This window comes from Neolamprologus brichardi, chromosome 11, assembly GCF_056152115.1.
Source record: "Neolamprologus brichardi isolate AB-2024 chromosome 11, ASM5615211v1, whole genome shotgun sequence".
Taxonomy (NCBI): Eukaryota; Metazoa; Chordata; class Actinopteri; order Cichliformes; family Cichlidae; genus Neolamprologus; species Neolamprologus brichardi.
In genome coordinates, this window is record NC_142114.1 from 22,687,757 (window position 1) to 22,703,552 (window position 15,796).

At 38.2% G+C, this 15,796-nt stretch overlaps 1 protein-coding gene across 1 annotated transcript; it reads right to left on the reverse strand.

Annotated features, from left to right (window-relative positions):
* Positions 1 to 916: 916 nt before the first annotated feature.
* LOC148100557 (sialic acid-binding Ig-like lectin 5) lies at positions 917 to 14,058 on the reverse strand. The gene is made up of 8 exons (XM_087847944.1): positions 14,013 to 14,058; positions 13,407 to 13,748; positions 12,916 to 13,224; positions 5,129 to 5,158; positions 4,191 to 4,427; positions 3,371 to 3,679; positions 1,120 to 1,216; positions 917 to 1,034 (listed from the first exon to the last, which is right to left on the reverse strand). Exons 1-8 carry the CDS (start codon positions 14,056 to 14,058, stop codon positions 917 to 919), a joined length of 1,488 nt encoding a protein of 495 aa, XP_087704070.1.
* Between the last annotated feature and the right edge of the window lie 1,738 nt (positions 14,059 to 15,796).

Here is a 15,796-nt window from a genome sequence, read left to right on the forward strand (position 1 = left end):
ACAAAAATTAGAGCGAGAAACTCTGATGTACTAAAATTAAACTGTATTGGAAATGTTGGTATTTTGCTGCTGCCTGAGCTTCTTTAAGGCAGACTCAGGTGTGTGTACAACTATCCTGTGTTCTGAGTAATCATGGACTTTGTTTAACAGTGTTTAAGCAGTTCAAATCATTTGTTGTGCTCATCTGTCACTACAAGGCATTCAGACGATTAGATATAGAATGATTAGATATATAGATTTAGAATGATTAGAAAGTTTATTCCAAAAATGCATTACATCTTCTTGGCTGTGGAGAATAGATAGAAACAATTACATTTAATAACTGTAAATTTACAGGACACTCTCATGTAGTACAGGAGATTACAAGGGTTGCACATCTGCCAATGGAACAATGCATCATAGCTATGCAGGATCTCCCTCTTAAACACAGAAAAAGCGCAGATTTGTTGATCAGTGGTATCTCTGTTTCCTGAACTCTTACTTCTGACCAGCTCCCTGACCAACCTCACCTGAGAAGTTGCATCAGATGTGGTGCAGTGGACAGAGCAGTGCTAGGTGGCATTTAATTGAGTGAAAAAGGCTCTCTGTGCGGAACCTCTGCTCCACACTCCTAAATTTGCCCTCTCTTTTGTTCAGTAGACTGTACTGAGCAGATGGCTGGAGGCTATTTTGTCCCAGTAGATAGTAGTCAACTACTGAGTTGTTTAAATCAGCCAAAAGTTGTCAGAGCGTAAAAGCTATAATATAACTGTGAAGTAAGACTGCTTGGCATCCCTCCACTATCTCCTCCTTGAATGCTCATTCACCCTCAGCTTTCACCACAACCCCTTAAAGAGATTCCATCACATAAAGCATGCTATTAGGCTAGGTTGGTTAGCTAAAAATCTTATCTATATGATCATTTTCAAGGTCAGCATCACTGACTCTTTGGAGCTGTGTTAATGACATCATACTCTGAAGAGCTGACGGTTCTACCGCTCAGTGACATATAAGTTCTGTCCTCTTCTTTTGGCTTCACATTCTTCCGTACTTTGCTGCAAAAAAAGAAACAAATGAATTATTTGAAAGCATGCTATAAAAAACATCAGTAGGCTTTCCATTGTGAACATACTAACATACCAAAGGCATGCCAAACAGATGACACTGACACTGAAGAACACGCCAGCGAGGACCCAAGGAACGACCCCACTGTAAAGTCCACAGTGCATTTCAGATCCTGCCATGAGAAATAAAGCCATGGACATTATATTCCTAATCAACTAATACTTAAATTACAAGTAATTATTCTGGCATTCATGACATGGATCAGCTCCAACAGAACAAATCTTATCATTGTCAACTTGTTTGCTTGTTTGGTTTTTTTTACCATAATTAATAATATTTAGGAGTACACTTGAGACCCTCTTGACTATCATGGGCCTTGACAAAATCTTGCACACTGGTAGCATCAACTTTAATGCTTTAATTTATAAAGTATATCTGTTATATGTGTTAGTACTACAGCATGTCAGAGTCACATTGGTGTTTGTTGGTACTGGACCAAATGAACAGCACATTCTAATGTCTTAAAAAAAGTCTTAAACAGTATAGTCAGGCTGATTTAAGAGATTTAATACTCTACAAATTGTAGAGTGGTAAGCCACTCTTGATTCCTTTTTCTTTAATTTGTGAGGTTAACTGGTGATTCAATACTGACCATAGATGTGAGTGTGAATCAATTTTTTCTCTCTGTGTTTGCCAAGTTACAGACCGCAGAATTTGATAACCAGAAGAAAATGGAAGGATACATTTTTTAAATTTATGAGACTGATTGACAGGTAGCCCACTGAATTACCACTGTGAGAGGATCAGTCAAACAAACCCAGCTGAATACAGTTTAGTACACCTACACAAACGATGTAACAACACAACAATTGGTAACATGTCAGTGAAGGTGGTCATAAACCAAAGTGAACAATTTACATACTGTACTATGCATCATTGTTATTATTGAAGTATATCCAGCCTTTTTATAGTTATTTGAGGCAATCCCATTGCAATGATGTAAACCATATTGTCTTGTTTTTCTGATTTAAGTTGTGGTGTTATAAATAGTGGTTGAGACATTAAAATCATCTGTACTATAGTCTTTGGTGAGCTGTGATACTTACACCAGATACCCAGAAATGTCAGAAAAATGAAATAGGCTACTAGCAAGGGACAGTGGCATTCAGTGTAGTAGTTGTAGATTATAAGAGAGGTGAATTATGAATTATGAATTATTAGAGGTGAATTATTATATGAGAGGGGGATTATGTGTTGCTAAAATTCTGGATGAATAGAAATGGCTAAAAATGTGATACATACACTGGACTTGAGTCAGATTAGAACGTGCAAATCCAATCTTGTTTTCAGCCTGGCAAAAAAATACCTGACTGAATTTAGAGGCTACAGTGTTTAGACTAGTTCCTGTTCCAAATAAAGTCTCCTGGTCTCCATCAGCTCTGTACGAGATGTAGTTCCTCACTGCTGGCTTGGCATTACTGCTGCATGTTAGACTCACATTGCTGTTGTCTGGTACTGGACCAGAAGGACTGACTGAAACTGTGATGTTTTCAGGTGGATTGGAAAAATGAGTTTTAAAAAATGAAAATTAGTGGTGTATTGTACATTGGGTATTGCACTTTCTAAAATAAAGCCTTATAAATTTATTTAAAAAGATGACATCTTAAGAATGCTTGGACCTTACTTTGGCCTACTGCCTCTTCTGCATAAAAAAGTGTTATGCATGTGAAATGTTATGCATGAACTAAAGAGCTATTTAAAATAATTTAGATCAGACAAAAGTGTGGTATTTTACTTGAATGTAAAAAAAAAACTGCAATAACACAACCACTTGGTTGTATATATTGGATATTGACATGTATTTCATTAAGTCTGATTTTTGTATTGAAACAACAGTTTAAGAATGATAATACATTTTTTTCTTTTTAATGCTGATTAATCAAGGCCTTGATTATTAAACATTCACACTTCATTTAATGACCATCAGTAATTGTGACCATGTTTGTAGAAGCATATGTTTTGGCAGTTTGCTGGTCCTGAGCATTCAGGAGTGTGTTAGCACAATACCAATGAGATAAATGTACTGCAAAACATTACATATTTTATGAAACTGGTAGTGAGTCGACTGTAGCTGGATTAACCCAACCCTAACTGCTTGTGTGGATTAGTGGAATTCCTAAAGTTATTGACAGTAAATTTATTGTAAATGAATACTAACATTTAGGAGAAAAAATCTTGACAATATCTCTTAACTGGCTTTGTAGAGCACAGGATATCATTGTATGTGGGTTGAACAAGAGTATTTACAGTTGCACCAAATACAAACCTTCAGGTTCTGCAGAGCTTTTAAACTCGCTCATACAAAATTGTTGACTGGCAGATCCCAGAGAGTTGAAGCTACGGCAGAGCAGGGTGGAAAAATGCTTCACTTGTGGTTGACTCAGAATGAAGGAGCTCCTGTGAACTGTGATGTTTAGAGTCTCACTGAATATTTCAAATCCGCCAGACTGATTGACAGGTTCTCCATTCAAATACCACTGTACAGCAGGAGAAGGGTTTCCCTCAGAGTCACAGGAACAGTTAACCTGACCTGCAGTTTTAACACAATCTGATGAAAACAGGATCTGTGGAAGAACTGTCATTGAAAGAAAGTGAGAGGAGTCAGTACAAAAATAACCTTGATGATTGAAAAATATTTGCAAAAATTACTAAAAAAAATGAACTGACAAAGTGGCCGGTAAAATGCTGTGTGTAAAGATGGTCATGTCTCAAACTAAAGTCCTTTCTGAACATACTTACTTACAATACTTATCATTATCAGGAGTGTTTTATTGCTCTTGAAATAGCTTTAACCTGTGCAAAAAACAGATCTACATAATGCATTGCCCAACACAAACTTTATTAAAGTATGTGCAGACTTTTTATATTTATTTCAGAAAATCACACTGCAAAGATTGTCCTGTTTTACTGCCGAAGATTGTTTTGTTATGAATGGGGATATTTTTAGTCTGTGCTAATCTGTGCTACAATATTTGGCTATCAAGGATCTAACTGTAGATAACCAGAAATGTCAGAAAAATGGAAAACACTAATGTGTTGTTACAATTTCTAACAAAAATAGTATAATTTAATTTTGAGATACATACAATGAATCTCAAGCTGAGTCACATTAGAACGTTCAACTCCGAGCTTATTTTCAGCCTTGCAGAAAAATGTCCGTCTGTTTCTGAAGACTTGAATGTTTAAACTAGTTCCTGTTCCAATTAAAGTCTCCTGGTCTCCATCAGCTCTGTACCAGGTGTAGTTCCTCACTGCTGGTTTGGCATTACTGCTGCAGGTCAGACTCACATTGCTGTTGTCTGGTACTGGACCAGAAGGACTGACTAAAACTGTAATTAGTTGTGTATTGTACATTGGGTATTACACTACCTGTCATAAAGCCTTATGAATTTATTTAAAAAGATGACATCTTAAGAATGCTTGCACCTTATTTTAGCACTGCCTAACTCTTCTGAAAATAAAGTGTAAAACAATGAAGTGTTGCGCATACACTAAAGAACTATTTAAGATCATTTTGATCAGACAAAAACTGAGGTATTTTAGTTGAATTCAAAAAAAAGCAATAACACAATCACTTGTATGTAATGGATATTAACGTGTATTTCACGAAGTCTGATTTATGTATTAAAACAACAGTTTAAGAATGCTGTAACTTTTTAATTAAAAAAAATACACTGTTTCTATTTGCTGAGTATTGGAAAAACATAGTGTATAAAACTCTGTTCTAATGACTCTTTGATGCTGGGTAATACTGATGATATGTAAAGCAGATGTGAAATGTGATATTTACACTGAACATCTATTTGAATGCTGATGGAACATTCAACTCCAATCTTATTTCCAGCCTTGCAGAAAAATGACCGTCTGTCTCTGGAGACATTAATGTTTAAACTAGTTCCTGTTCCAATAAACGTCTCCTGGTCTCCATCAGCTCTGTACCAGGTGTAGTTCCACACTGGTGGGTTGGCATTAGTGCTGCAGGTCAGACTCACATTGCTGTTCTCTGGTACTAGACCAGAAGGACTGACTGAAACTATAATGTTTTTGGGTGAATCTGTAAAATAAGGAATAAAACATACAAACTGAAATGTTAAGACAGTTTTCTTTGCAGAAGTAGTGTTTATAAATTGGGTACAATGCCTTTAATATATATATATATATTAGGGGTGCAACGATACTCGTATCGATATTGAACCGTTCGATACAGTGCTTTCGGTTCGGTAAGCATATGTATCGAACAATACAGCATTTTTAATTTATTTTATCAACTTTCCTTCTGACGGTGCTGTCTGTGTTGAGCGCTCAGTGGCTCTGCGCTCGACAGTGCAGCCTAGGCGGAGTAGTCGAACACAGATTCACTGAGCGCAGGGCACGCTAGCTAGACAGAAGTTAAGCTTGTTGCAACATGGCAAATTGAACCTCCCCCACCCTCATTCAGATCTGGCGTCTGGAACTATTTTGGTCTTCATGTGACGTATGACCCTGAAGGTAAGCGTGTCATGGACTAAAGTAAAACAGTATGTCAGATGTGCCACGCAATGCTCAATTACATGAGTGGGAACTAGTATGTTAGCGCAGTTAGCTCGTTAATGTGTTCACGCTGTCCAGCCCCACACCCGGGGCAATCCGCGGTAGCTCGTTAACGGAGATTTGCCGTGTTGTGGCGTTAACCTCATTTCAGATTAAGGCTGACAGCACTAGTGGGAACACAACGAATATGACTGCACATTTACCCGATAGCATCCTAGTGCAAAGACAAGTGGAAGCAGACAAAAACAACAAGCACGCATACAAACTTTACCCGAGTCATTTAGACAGCCGTTAGCACATGATTCTCCTTATGGGGACCTGATATGTTTAATATGCTGCTGAGAATATAGCCCAGAAGAAGCGTATAGTAAAGCTTTTATTTTGGAAAGAGACATTTCTCTGTAATAAACTCTCTTTTCCAAAGATGAGTGATTCCTCAATCAGATACAGGGCTCGCAAAATCGCTAGCCCGACGTCCTGGGGCTAGCGATTTTTCCAGTCGGGCTACCCTGCTCTGCTCGTCGGGCTATCGTACGAAGGAAAAATATATGTCAATGCTTTTGCATTCTTTCGGAAATGTAGCTGGGTAATTATGTCATTGGCGTCGGTGAGCCACTGTCAATATGTGACATATTGAAATCGCGTTTCAATTTGCGCTTGTTTTTTGCTTTCACTTTGCAATCGCGCGAACTGTGTATAGAGAGCGACAGCACTGATTGGTGAGTGATGATAATTTGCGCACCAATTCCTCTGACATCGTGTTATCAATCGTTAGCTTACTATGCAAACATGACAAGTGAAATCTCCCGCAGCAAGCTTAAACTTGTGAGAGGTTGATCGCAGAGAATCGCTGAGTGTTATCGAGTGCGTGTGTAAAAGCAGCAGGATATATATTTTAGTTCTGCTGAGCCAAATAAGACAGGTCAGGGTGAAGACGTGACAGCCAAAGAAAAGCTTACCACAAAACGGAAAAGTTATGACAAATCAGACTATAAGGCAAAAAGAAAGTGCAGCTTTATGGTTTCATGGACAAAAAGAATTTCTGTGGCTGCAATATGACGAGCTAAATAACCAGGTCTACACATTAGTGGTGCGCATTCGCTGTCAAAATAAAAAACGCGCACAAGATAAGAAGTTGCAACGCGTGTTTGCATACATAAGATTTTCAGGAGGAGGACAGACATTTGTTTAGAACTCTTAAAGATGCCGAAGAAGCTCCTTTAAGCAATTACTTTGGTGTTCCTCCACCTCCAAAGAAATGTCAGGAGTCCGAACCACAAAAGAAGCGCGTATTCTCGGAAAAGTGGTTGCAGGAGGTGAGCTGGCTTCAAACAAATGATGAACGCACAGAGAGGTGGTGCAGAATGTGTCGTGAAAATTTAATAAATGACAAATTAATAAAAAGGCATTAACATTTTTTTGTGTATCGAAAAAATATCGAACAGTGACACCAAAGTATCGAACCGAACCGTGAATTTTGTGTATCGTTGCACCCCTAATATATATATATATATATATATATATATATATATATATATATTTCCCATTAAATTAATAACTCATACACATCTAACAGGAGAGAAGGGAGCAAACCGCACCAATTTACTCATTTTTTCTTTAATCAAGGAAATTTGTAGAGTGATAGTAAGAAGTTGCTTTGGCCCTTTCTTTCTAAATACTGATGTATCCAATAAAAAATGATTTTTCTTTGTCTTTATATTGACTGACTGAACAATGCAACTTACAGTAACTTCACCAACTTTATACTTCTTTTTACTGAGTGTCAAAAACTACTCATTCATCATCTTCCAGGGGGGTTGGAGCCTAGCCCAAATGCCACTGGGTGAGAGGCAGTGTACACTGACACAGACAGTGATTCTGTCCTGTAGGCAATTTAAAATCTCCAGTAAACCTACCCCTCCTTCTGTGGGTGGGAAGAGAAACATCACATAGAAAGGCTCCAGCCAGATGGTGGAACTTTTTTGATACTTCTTTTTTTCTGTGTCTTATTTAGAGTTTGGTCCCCATGGAAATGATAAATGCCCTGGTTCTTACATACCGCTATTGTACTGAACTCAAATGTACGATTATGGTTTCACAGTGAAGCTCAGATATCCGAGGGTAAGTGAATGCAGCACCGGCTTCTGCACTATGAGCATCATGTTAGCAAAGGTAGGAGAGCCAAGCTCGGCACTGCAGAAAATATATTTTCAGCGAAAGATTAACAAGTTAACATAGCTGGACTAGCCATCGGACATTTGCACGGTGGGCTGATGACTTATTTATTTATTTTTTTTGTATCGGCATGAACAATGAGAGGTGGTGGATTGGCCAGATGCTGGCCGATGTGTAAAAATAACTCAGTTGTTTGGTGGTGGCTATGGCGGAGTTTCCACAGAGGCAACAGGTGGATGAGGGAAGGGGAGGCAGGAGGAGGAGAGACCTGAACTTCAGGTAAGAAGTTATGAGCTGCAGTCTATCTGGGTCAGATATAAACCAAGTTTAGGGGTAGTTTATTTTCGTTGTGCTAACTTTTTACAGTCAGTTACAATAACTTGTACTGCGTGAGCTAGCATGACAGAGTTTCTATAGAGCTGTTGGGTTGCTATGATGTTACTGATAGTGAACTTTATTTTATTCATAAGGTTAGTTAGTAGAGTTGCCAACAGCTCTTTAAAAATGGAATGGTCCCTCATTCAGAGAAAATATTATGCGTTTTGAGCTGAGAAGAGACGCAGTTTGTCCCAGACTTTAGCTAGAATGGAAAAAGACACAAAGCTGGAGTTAATCTGTCTTTATGCTGCACAGCTGCCTCTTCTCTCATCTCCCCCCCCCCCCCCCCCTTGCTACTTCAATCATGAAGCTGATCAATGATCAGCTGATCAGCTTTTCTCTCTTGTTTATTTATCGCCCACTTTGCGCCAGAAACAGGAAACCAGCGGATGTCACGCTAAACAACAGCAGCACGTTTAAGCTTGATCAGCTGTTATTAGAATTCATTTAATATTAATTTCTAGTATCAGCTGATGTTTGCTCGAGCCACAGCTGTAAAGCTGCTGGTCATGATGTCGGTTTGTATATGTGGTGAGAGGGAAACATGAAGATGAAACCAGGAGATGTCCTTATTGAATCATCAGAGCTGAACAGGTGATGGAGAAAGAGGTTTACCTTTTAGGTGACATAAATTAGTTGAAGGGAAGTTATGAACTGTTTCTGAGAGACAAATAACACCCGGATCCTTTTCTAAGTAGCTGACAGCTGATAACTGTGCAGGGGCGGATCTAGCAAAGTGTTGCCAGGGGGCCAGGTAGGGCATTAACAGGGAGAGGGGGGCACAAAAAAATACTTTTCTTTCTTATTCTCATTTAAAATATCTAGCTTTTATTAAATAATTATCTGAATCTTGCGAACAAAGTTTTTATCTGACGTAAAATGTATAGAAATCATACATATACCAAAAAGACAGTGTACATCACTGTCACAACAGCATTTGTTTGTCCCAGTCCAGCCCTGCAGGTTAATATTGGCAGTGTCACCATGCCAGTTGACTGTATTTCATCATCAGCCAGTGTTGTTCTTCATACATCAATATTACCAAAGTTTACCATAAGGCAGCATATAAAGTATTTACTTGCTTTCAGGTTTGATTCAAATGTTAGTCTTTTCATTTGTTTCCCCACTTTTTTCCTGTTTCAAAATCAAACACCAGTTTGTGAGAAGATTATCTTTTTTTTAATAGGCATTGGTTTTGCATTGGCCTTGGCTAATTTGCCAATTGTATGTTAAAAATGTTCGTATTTTAATATTCAAAAATGTTTTTGCCCAAAACATATGTGCACTACATGTCAGTAAAAATACTATGCAAATATTGATGTCCTTGGCTGCTGAATAAACACTGACTGATTGTATCTCTTGTACTTTATCAACGCAGTATCTAAAAACTTTGCACCGTAGTGGTTAAAATCTCATTCTAATAAGAGTTAAAAGCGCATTCGGTTATTAGGTTTATAGGGTTATTGAATTATGGTTAACGGTTGGTAGAATTGTTTTTAACATTATCTGCCAATTACATCTGCCACCCTTCTCCAAATCTGTGCCCGTACCTGGCCCCCCCAACAAAATTTTTCTAGACACGCCACTGCTTGAGACGTGTGCGTGCCAGAATGAGTCCTGCCTGTGCCTCTCAACAATAATATTTAACTATTAATTATTTTGCAAAATAAAAGATCTGGCTTGCATCAGTCACATGACTACCATTAACCAATGATAGCCCCTGACGGCAGAGCACGTTGGTTACGAGCTGGTAACCCTACCCCTAACCATAACCCTAAGAAGTATTCTGGATGGGTGAGAGAAAAAGAAGTTAATTCGGCTTTGGTGTTGTGTGCATGCAGCGCGTCTGCGCAGAAACATTGGGTAGGATGGTGTGGCGTGGGTGTGGTCTCTGGCCAGCTGCAGAGGAGGGGTGACACAGTGAGCTCCCGGGGCGGCGCAGGGGCGGCACAAACAGAGCGGAAGTTGTCGTTTCATTCACAGACACTCCCGCTCTCTTTGTGCTGTCACGTCCGCCCCCGCTCCGACTGTCACTGCCAACATAAAAAGACACACAATCAATGTCAGATCCCAGCACACCTGTTCACCCCGCCCCTGCGCCGCCCCGGGAGCTCACTGTGTCACCCCTCCTCTGCAGCTGGCCAGAGACCACACCCATGCCACACCTGGAACGAGCAAAGAGGACGCACATTTTTTGCTGTTTGAGCGGTGCCCATATGACAAGCCATTTCAGCCATGAGTTTTCTACGCGAGTTTTCTAACACGTCTGGTTAAGAAATGCTGTAAAAAACACTGTTTAATGGCGTTGACCTGACAGAACACCGTATTTTACACCAGGAATTGGCGTCTTATTGGCGCCCTTTCTGAACGGCGGAGAAAAAAATGCACTTTTACCTGTCTTTGAACGCCGCTCAGCAGAAAAGACAGATTAAAAACTGTTTTTTTCTGGCGTTCAGTGTCAGCTGTGAAGGCGTTTAAAACACTGTTTTCTTGAAATTATGCAGGGCCTTCCCCATGGCGTTAAACTGCATTTGTTACGCCATTTCTTATGTGTTAGAAAACTCGCAATATTTGGCTGAAATGGCTTACCATATGCAGAGCTGTAGAAGAAGCAAATTAAAAGGGAGACGCAGACTGATGCAACAAAAACCAGTAAGTAGGTGTACAGCGTACACCTAGTATGCATACACAGCATACACATAGTCTATAGCACAGAGATGTATTAGCTTATTATTACATGTTGGTAAGTTGTCTTGTGACAACTGACATATTGAAACAGATGAGCATGCTGTGTGTGCAACAGCGCGACAAACATTACCTGTCCTTTTATTAACTGCACAAGTAGTGCTGGTCATTAGCTGCCAGCTAACTGGGTAAGGGTCTGTAGCTCTGTCCACCGTTTTAGGGAACATATTTAGTTTTAAAGTAAGTTACAAAGCTTTCCTGGAGGACTTATATTTCACTAAAAACGATCTAATACGCATATCCAAATAATTATGGATTATTATAATTACGATTTTTAAAAAACACACCCTATGTTATTAAAGAAAATACATTAAGAAACAACATATATTAGATTTACATTTCAAATATGACAAAATGCTGATTTTACAAAATTATTGTATCTTTACAGTTTAAACATTTAATAAGCTTTCTGCCTGCACAGAGTGTACAGTCAAACAAATTGAATCCTCATAAATTTTATGTTTATTACTTAATTTGTTTATTTTCATCACTTCATTATTATAGCACTTGGAATAAATAATGAGGGAATTATTCTGGATCAGCACCATGATGCAAACTTGTGGCCATAGTATATACAGTATTCTGGAGAAGGTTTTTTATGAGTATAATTTTTTAAAATTATAACTCATGATATGATATTGTCCAGACATGCCCTGTAAGGACATGAGGAGAAAACAGTGTTAAAAGGAGTTGTGTGAGGCAGTGGATCTCTCACCAGCTACATTAAAAAGAGCACAGGTATCAATAACACATGTACAGCTGTTCCATTGCAAAGGTATTCAAGTATAAAAATAATAATAAACACAATGTTTTGGTTCTATAACATTTTCTATCATTACTTTATTTCAGATTAGGTGCAAGAGTTGTTAAGTGTGGATAATTAAATAATAGATTAATGCAATAGCAAAGTGCGCCTTGTTCTCAAATGGACAGCAAGTGGGGAGTGATAGATGAGATGAGGAGATAGAAGAGAGGCAAAGAGTGATTCACAGGCAGAGCCTAGTTTATTTCTCACAGTTTTATTGCCTTATGCTGTCACCAATCTTTGCATTTTATTATTATCTCATAACACTTGTTTAATCAGCAACCATTTCTCATATGGACTTTTTACAGTCTCAGACCAACACAGCCCTGCCCTCCAGCACTATCAGCACCAGGAGCAGCAGCGACCCCTCAACAACAACATTTTACCCATCAGGTAAAACATGGGCTAAGTTTGCTTTGCACTGTCCCCACCTGATGACATTGATATAGTATGATGATGTTCCATATTAGATTCCTGATGGTTGGTGGGTGTGGCTTCAGCCTGGTTCTATGTGCCCCTTTTTTTAACTTTGAGCACCACCCCTTTAAACATCTCTGCACAGCCCTGAGCTACACTCACCCCAGCCAACCCTCCTGAGCTAAAGCCAACCAACCTCACCTCCCCTGAGCTACAGTCCCACTTTACCCAGTTGTGTTCATTATCCATATTTACTGAGTGTCTATTTATTGCCTCTATCTACACACATTTCTTTGTTGCATTGAACTGTTGAATATTCATTTTCTCACTCACATTTGTCCTGGTTTGCATTCAAAGACTTTATTGGCTACCATTTGGATTGTTCTGCTACACCTGAACAAAGGTTGATTTTTTTATTTATTTTCTGTGGCCTGAGTCTGGAACTGGGGCCTCATTCTCACATCTCATAACAGTTATCTGAATATTTTTTTTAATAATTCTGCTTTACTGGTTGTCTCTTCACAAAACAAATATCATAACTTGGGGAAAATACATGATAATATATATAGTAAGTGAAACTCTGAAACTGAAAACTGTAAAGTGAAAAGCAACTGTCAAATGTGACTGACTAAATGTAGTTTTAGTCTTAGAGAGAATAAATAACAGATCTAGATAACTGTATTTATTACTAAATACATTACTACTACTATTTATACGTTATTACTATTTATTTCATTTGAGAAGAGAACAAATAAACTCACATGAAATATCAGGAGTTAAACTTGTTTCAGCAGTGACATCAGGGCTACCATCTTGTTTCTGGTAGACAGCAGTGCAGGAGATTTTATTTCCATGATGGAGGTGAGAAGCAGTGAAACTCATAACAGAGGTCCTGACTTTAGTTTTGTCCTGATTCTCCTGCAGTGTCTCCTGACTCTGACCCAGGTTAGGGCTCCATGTCAGAGCTGGAGGATGAGACCAACATGGAGCTGGAGCAGAGCACGTCAGACTCACTGAGGCTCCTTCCTTCACCTCCAGTGTGGATGGAGTCAGAGTCGGTGAAGGAGGATCTTGTGGTGGGAAGAAATATTTTCATCAGTCAATAAACAAATGAGCAGTAATTAATTTCAGGGATTGGGGGGGGGGGGGGTTACTGTGTAAAATCCAATAAATTCACAATGTCAAAGTCAAAGCAGCTTGACAAGTGTCATTTATTCACATGAATTGTCTTTATATGGATATAAAAACTTACCTATGAATGAAATGTCTACACCAGCTTGTATAAAAGTGTATATCAGTGCATTATTACACTCCAGTCTGAAGTAGTATTTACTTCTTTGAAGAAGATTTGCATTATTGAAAGTTGTGGTGCAGTCTTTCTTTGTTAAGTCTCCTGTCATTTCTTTAGTTGGCTTTAGTTTTGCATTGTTACTGTTAAATGAAGGTGAATCAATCCAATATGCTTTACATGAATCATCTAAGTTCTTTTCATGCGTGTTCTCTACATCAAAGGGGCAGGAGATGGTCACACAGGATCCTCTCAAAACATTTATATTCTCTGGCATTTTGACCTCCCATATTCCACACAGTGCACCTGAAACACAACACAATGAATTGTAAAAAAAGAAAAAATGCTAACAGTAATTTATAGCAACAGTGCAGTTTTAATTATTGTAGCCTTTATCCAGAGTTATCACTGCTGCTAGGACTTCAGTGTTTAATTCAGGTACAAATGCTAAATATTTTTACTGTTAAATATCTAATAAATGGACACCCTTTGTAGTTTAGTAGATGTTTCATGTTAAATGATAATCTTTACACAATAATCTTTACATGATGCTGATTTTCTTTCACTCACCCTGCAGCAGAAAACTAATGAGAAGAAAAGTCAGAGTTCCAGCCATCTTGTTACAAAAAAGTGAAGTTTAAAGGAGTCTGAAGTTTGCACATGAAACAATTTACATGATTATTTGTTAAACATTACCAGTGACAAGCTGTTATGGTGAAAAGTGAAGTAAATTATTTTTTTATGTATTCTGTTAAAACTCTCAAATGATGTTTGAGAATATTTTTAGTGTGTTAGTTCAAGATAACAGTGTAATACAGCATATATTTTTCACTCAGTAACAGGGCTCATTATCACCTTTAAAATATGATATATAAGTTATGTTCATAAACATGATAGTCGAGAGAAAAAGAAAATTCTTCACCTTTTTCCTGTGGAACTTTTTCCTCGACAAATATGATGTTTAATCTAAATCGCAGTGAATCAAAGAATGATAGAAATGTTATCTTTGCATAAGACTTTGATATTTCTCTGATATTTAAGATATAAAAACTTACATTCTTACGAGCTTCATAGAGAAGTCATTTCCACATATGTGAGGTTTTTTAAGAAGTGTTCAGGAAGCGATATAAAAAGAGGAAATAACACAAAAGTATGAGTGTCAATATTAGATAGATGCTTTTACCAGAAGTGGCTGTTAACAGTACCACCTTCTTTTCTGACCACGATCTCCACAACACGTCTTGCACCACTGAATGTGCTGTTAGCATTTCTATTCACTTAGTAATAATTAGGGCTGGGTATCGTCACTGATTTCTAGAATCAATTCAATTCCGATTCACAAGGTCCCGAATCGATTCGATCCACGATTCGATTTAATTCGATTCGATTCGATTCAATTCGATTTGAATCTGGGAAATTTTGACAGTCAGAAATATTATAATTCAGATCAGTACATTTACATATTTTTGTATCTATAAAAAGGAAGCTGACACACGCAAGACTTTATCAAAGGTGTAAGCATCACAGCAGATCCCTTTGTGTCAAAGTAGCTGAGGATAAAACACAGAAAAACATGAAGGTGATTTTCCTGTTCTGGGATTTTATAAAAATATTCTGCAGTACATCAAAAACGAAAGAAAACCATTAATCAACACATGAACATTACCTCTGAAGTTACAGCGGTTTTATTAGAGACACAGCTAAGCGTTTTGCATTTTGCATAATTTTAAAAAGTTTAAATTTGTTCAGTATTGAACGGCAGAAATTAGGTTTTCTTTTCAGAAGTATATAAAACGAAAAAAAAAAAAAAGTCAGCCGACAGTGTTCTAAACAACGGTAGACTTGTGCGTAACAAGCAAGCGAATAATGAAGAAAACAGATTTTTAGACGGGAAAGTGTTCTTGGAGAGAGAGAGAGAGCTGTGCATGAAGTGTGATTTTATCGTGGTGGAAGCAAAACAGTAAAAGTCAGAGTGAATACATGACAATGGTTATGTGAAGCATAGTTTGGATCTTCTTTTGCTGCTGGTTCGGTCAATATTGTTTGGAAAGACATCAAACTAACAGCTTTAGAATCAGCGCATAAAGGGCGTAAACACAAAGCGCGGACCCGCCGACAGATCAGAATCAGGGAGCTGTCGGCTTTCAGCCCCGACCGTGAGAAAGGCGACATCTAACTGATTCTGATCCGCAGGTTGAGCTGTGTGTCTTTGTGCAGAATCCGTGTTCCTGCTCTCATTTACTGTCTTAGCTGTTTGGTGGTTGTTGAAATTTCGTGAGATTTCACCAGAGATTCTGGCATTTCGGGCAAAATAAATTTATATAAAAAAATCGATTCAGGATTTTAATGAATCG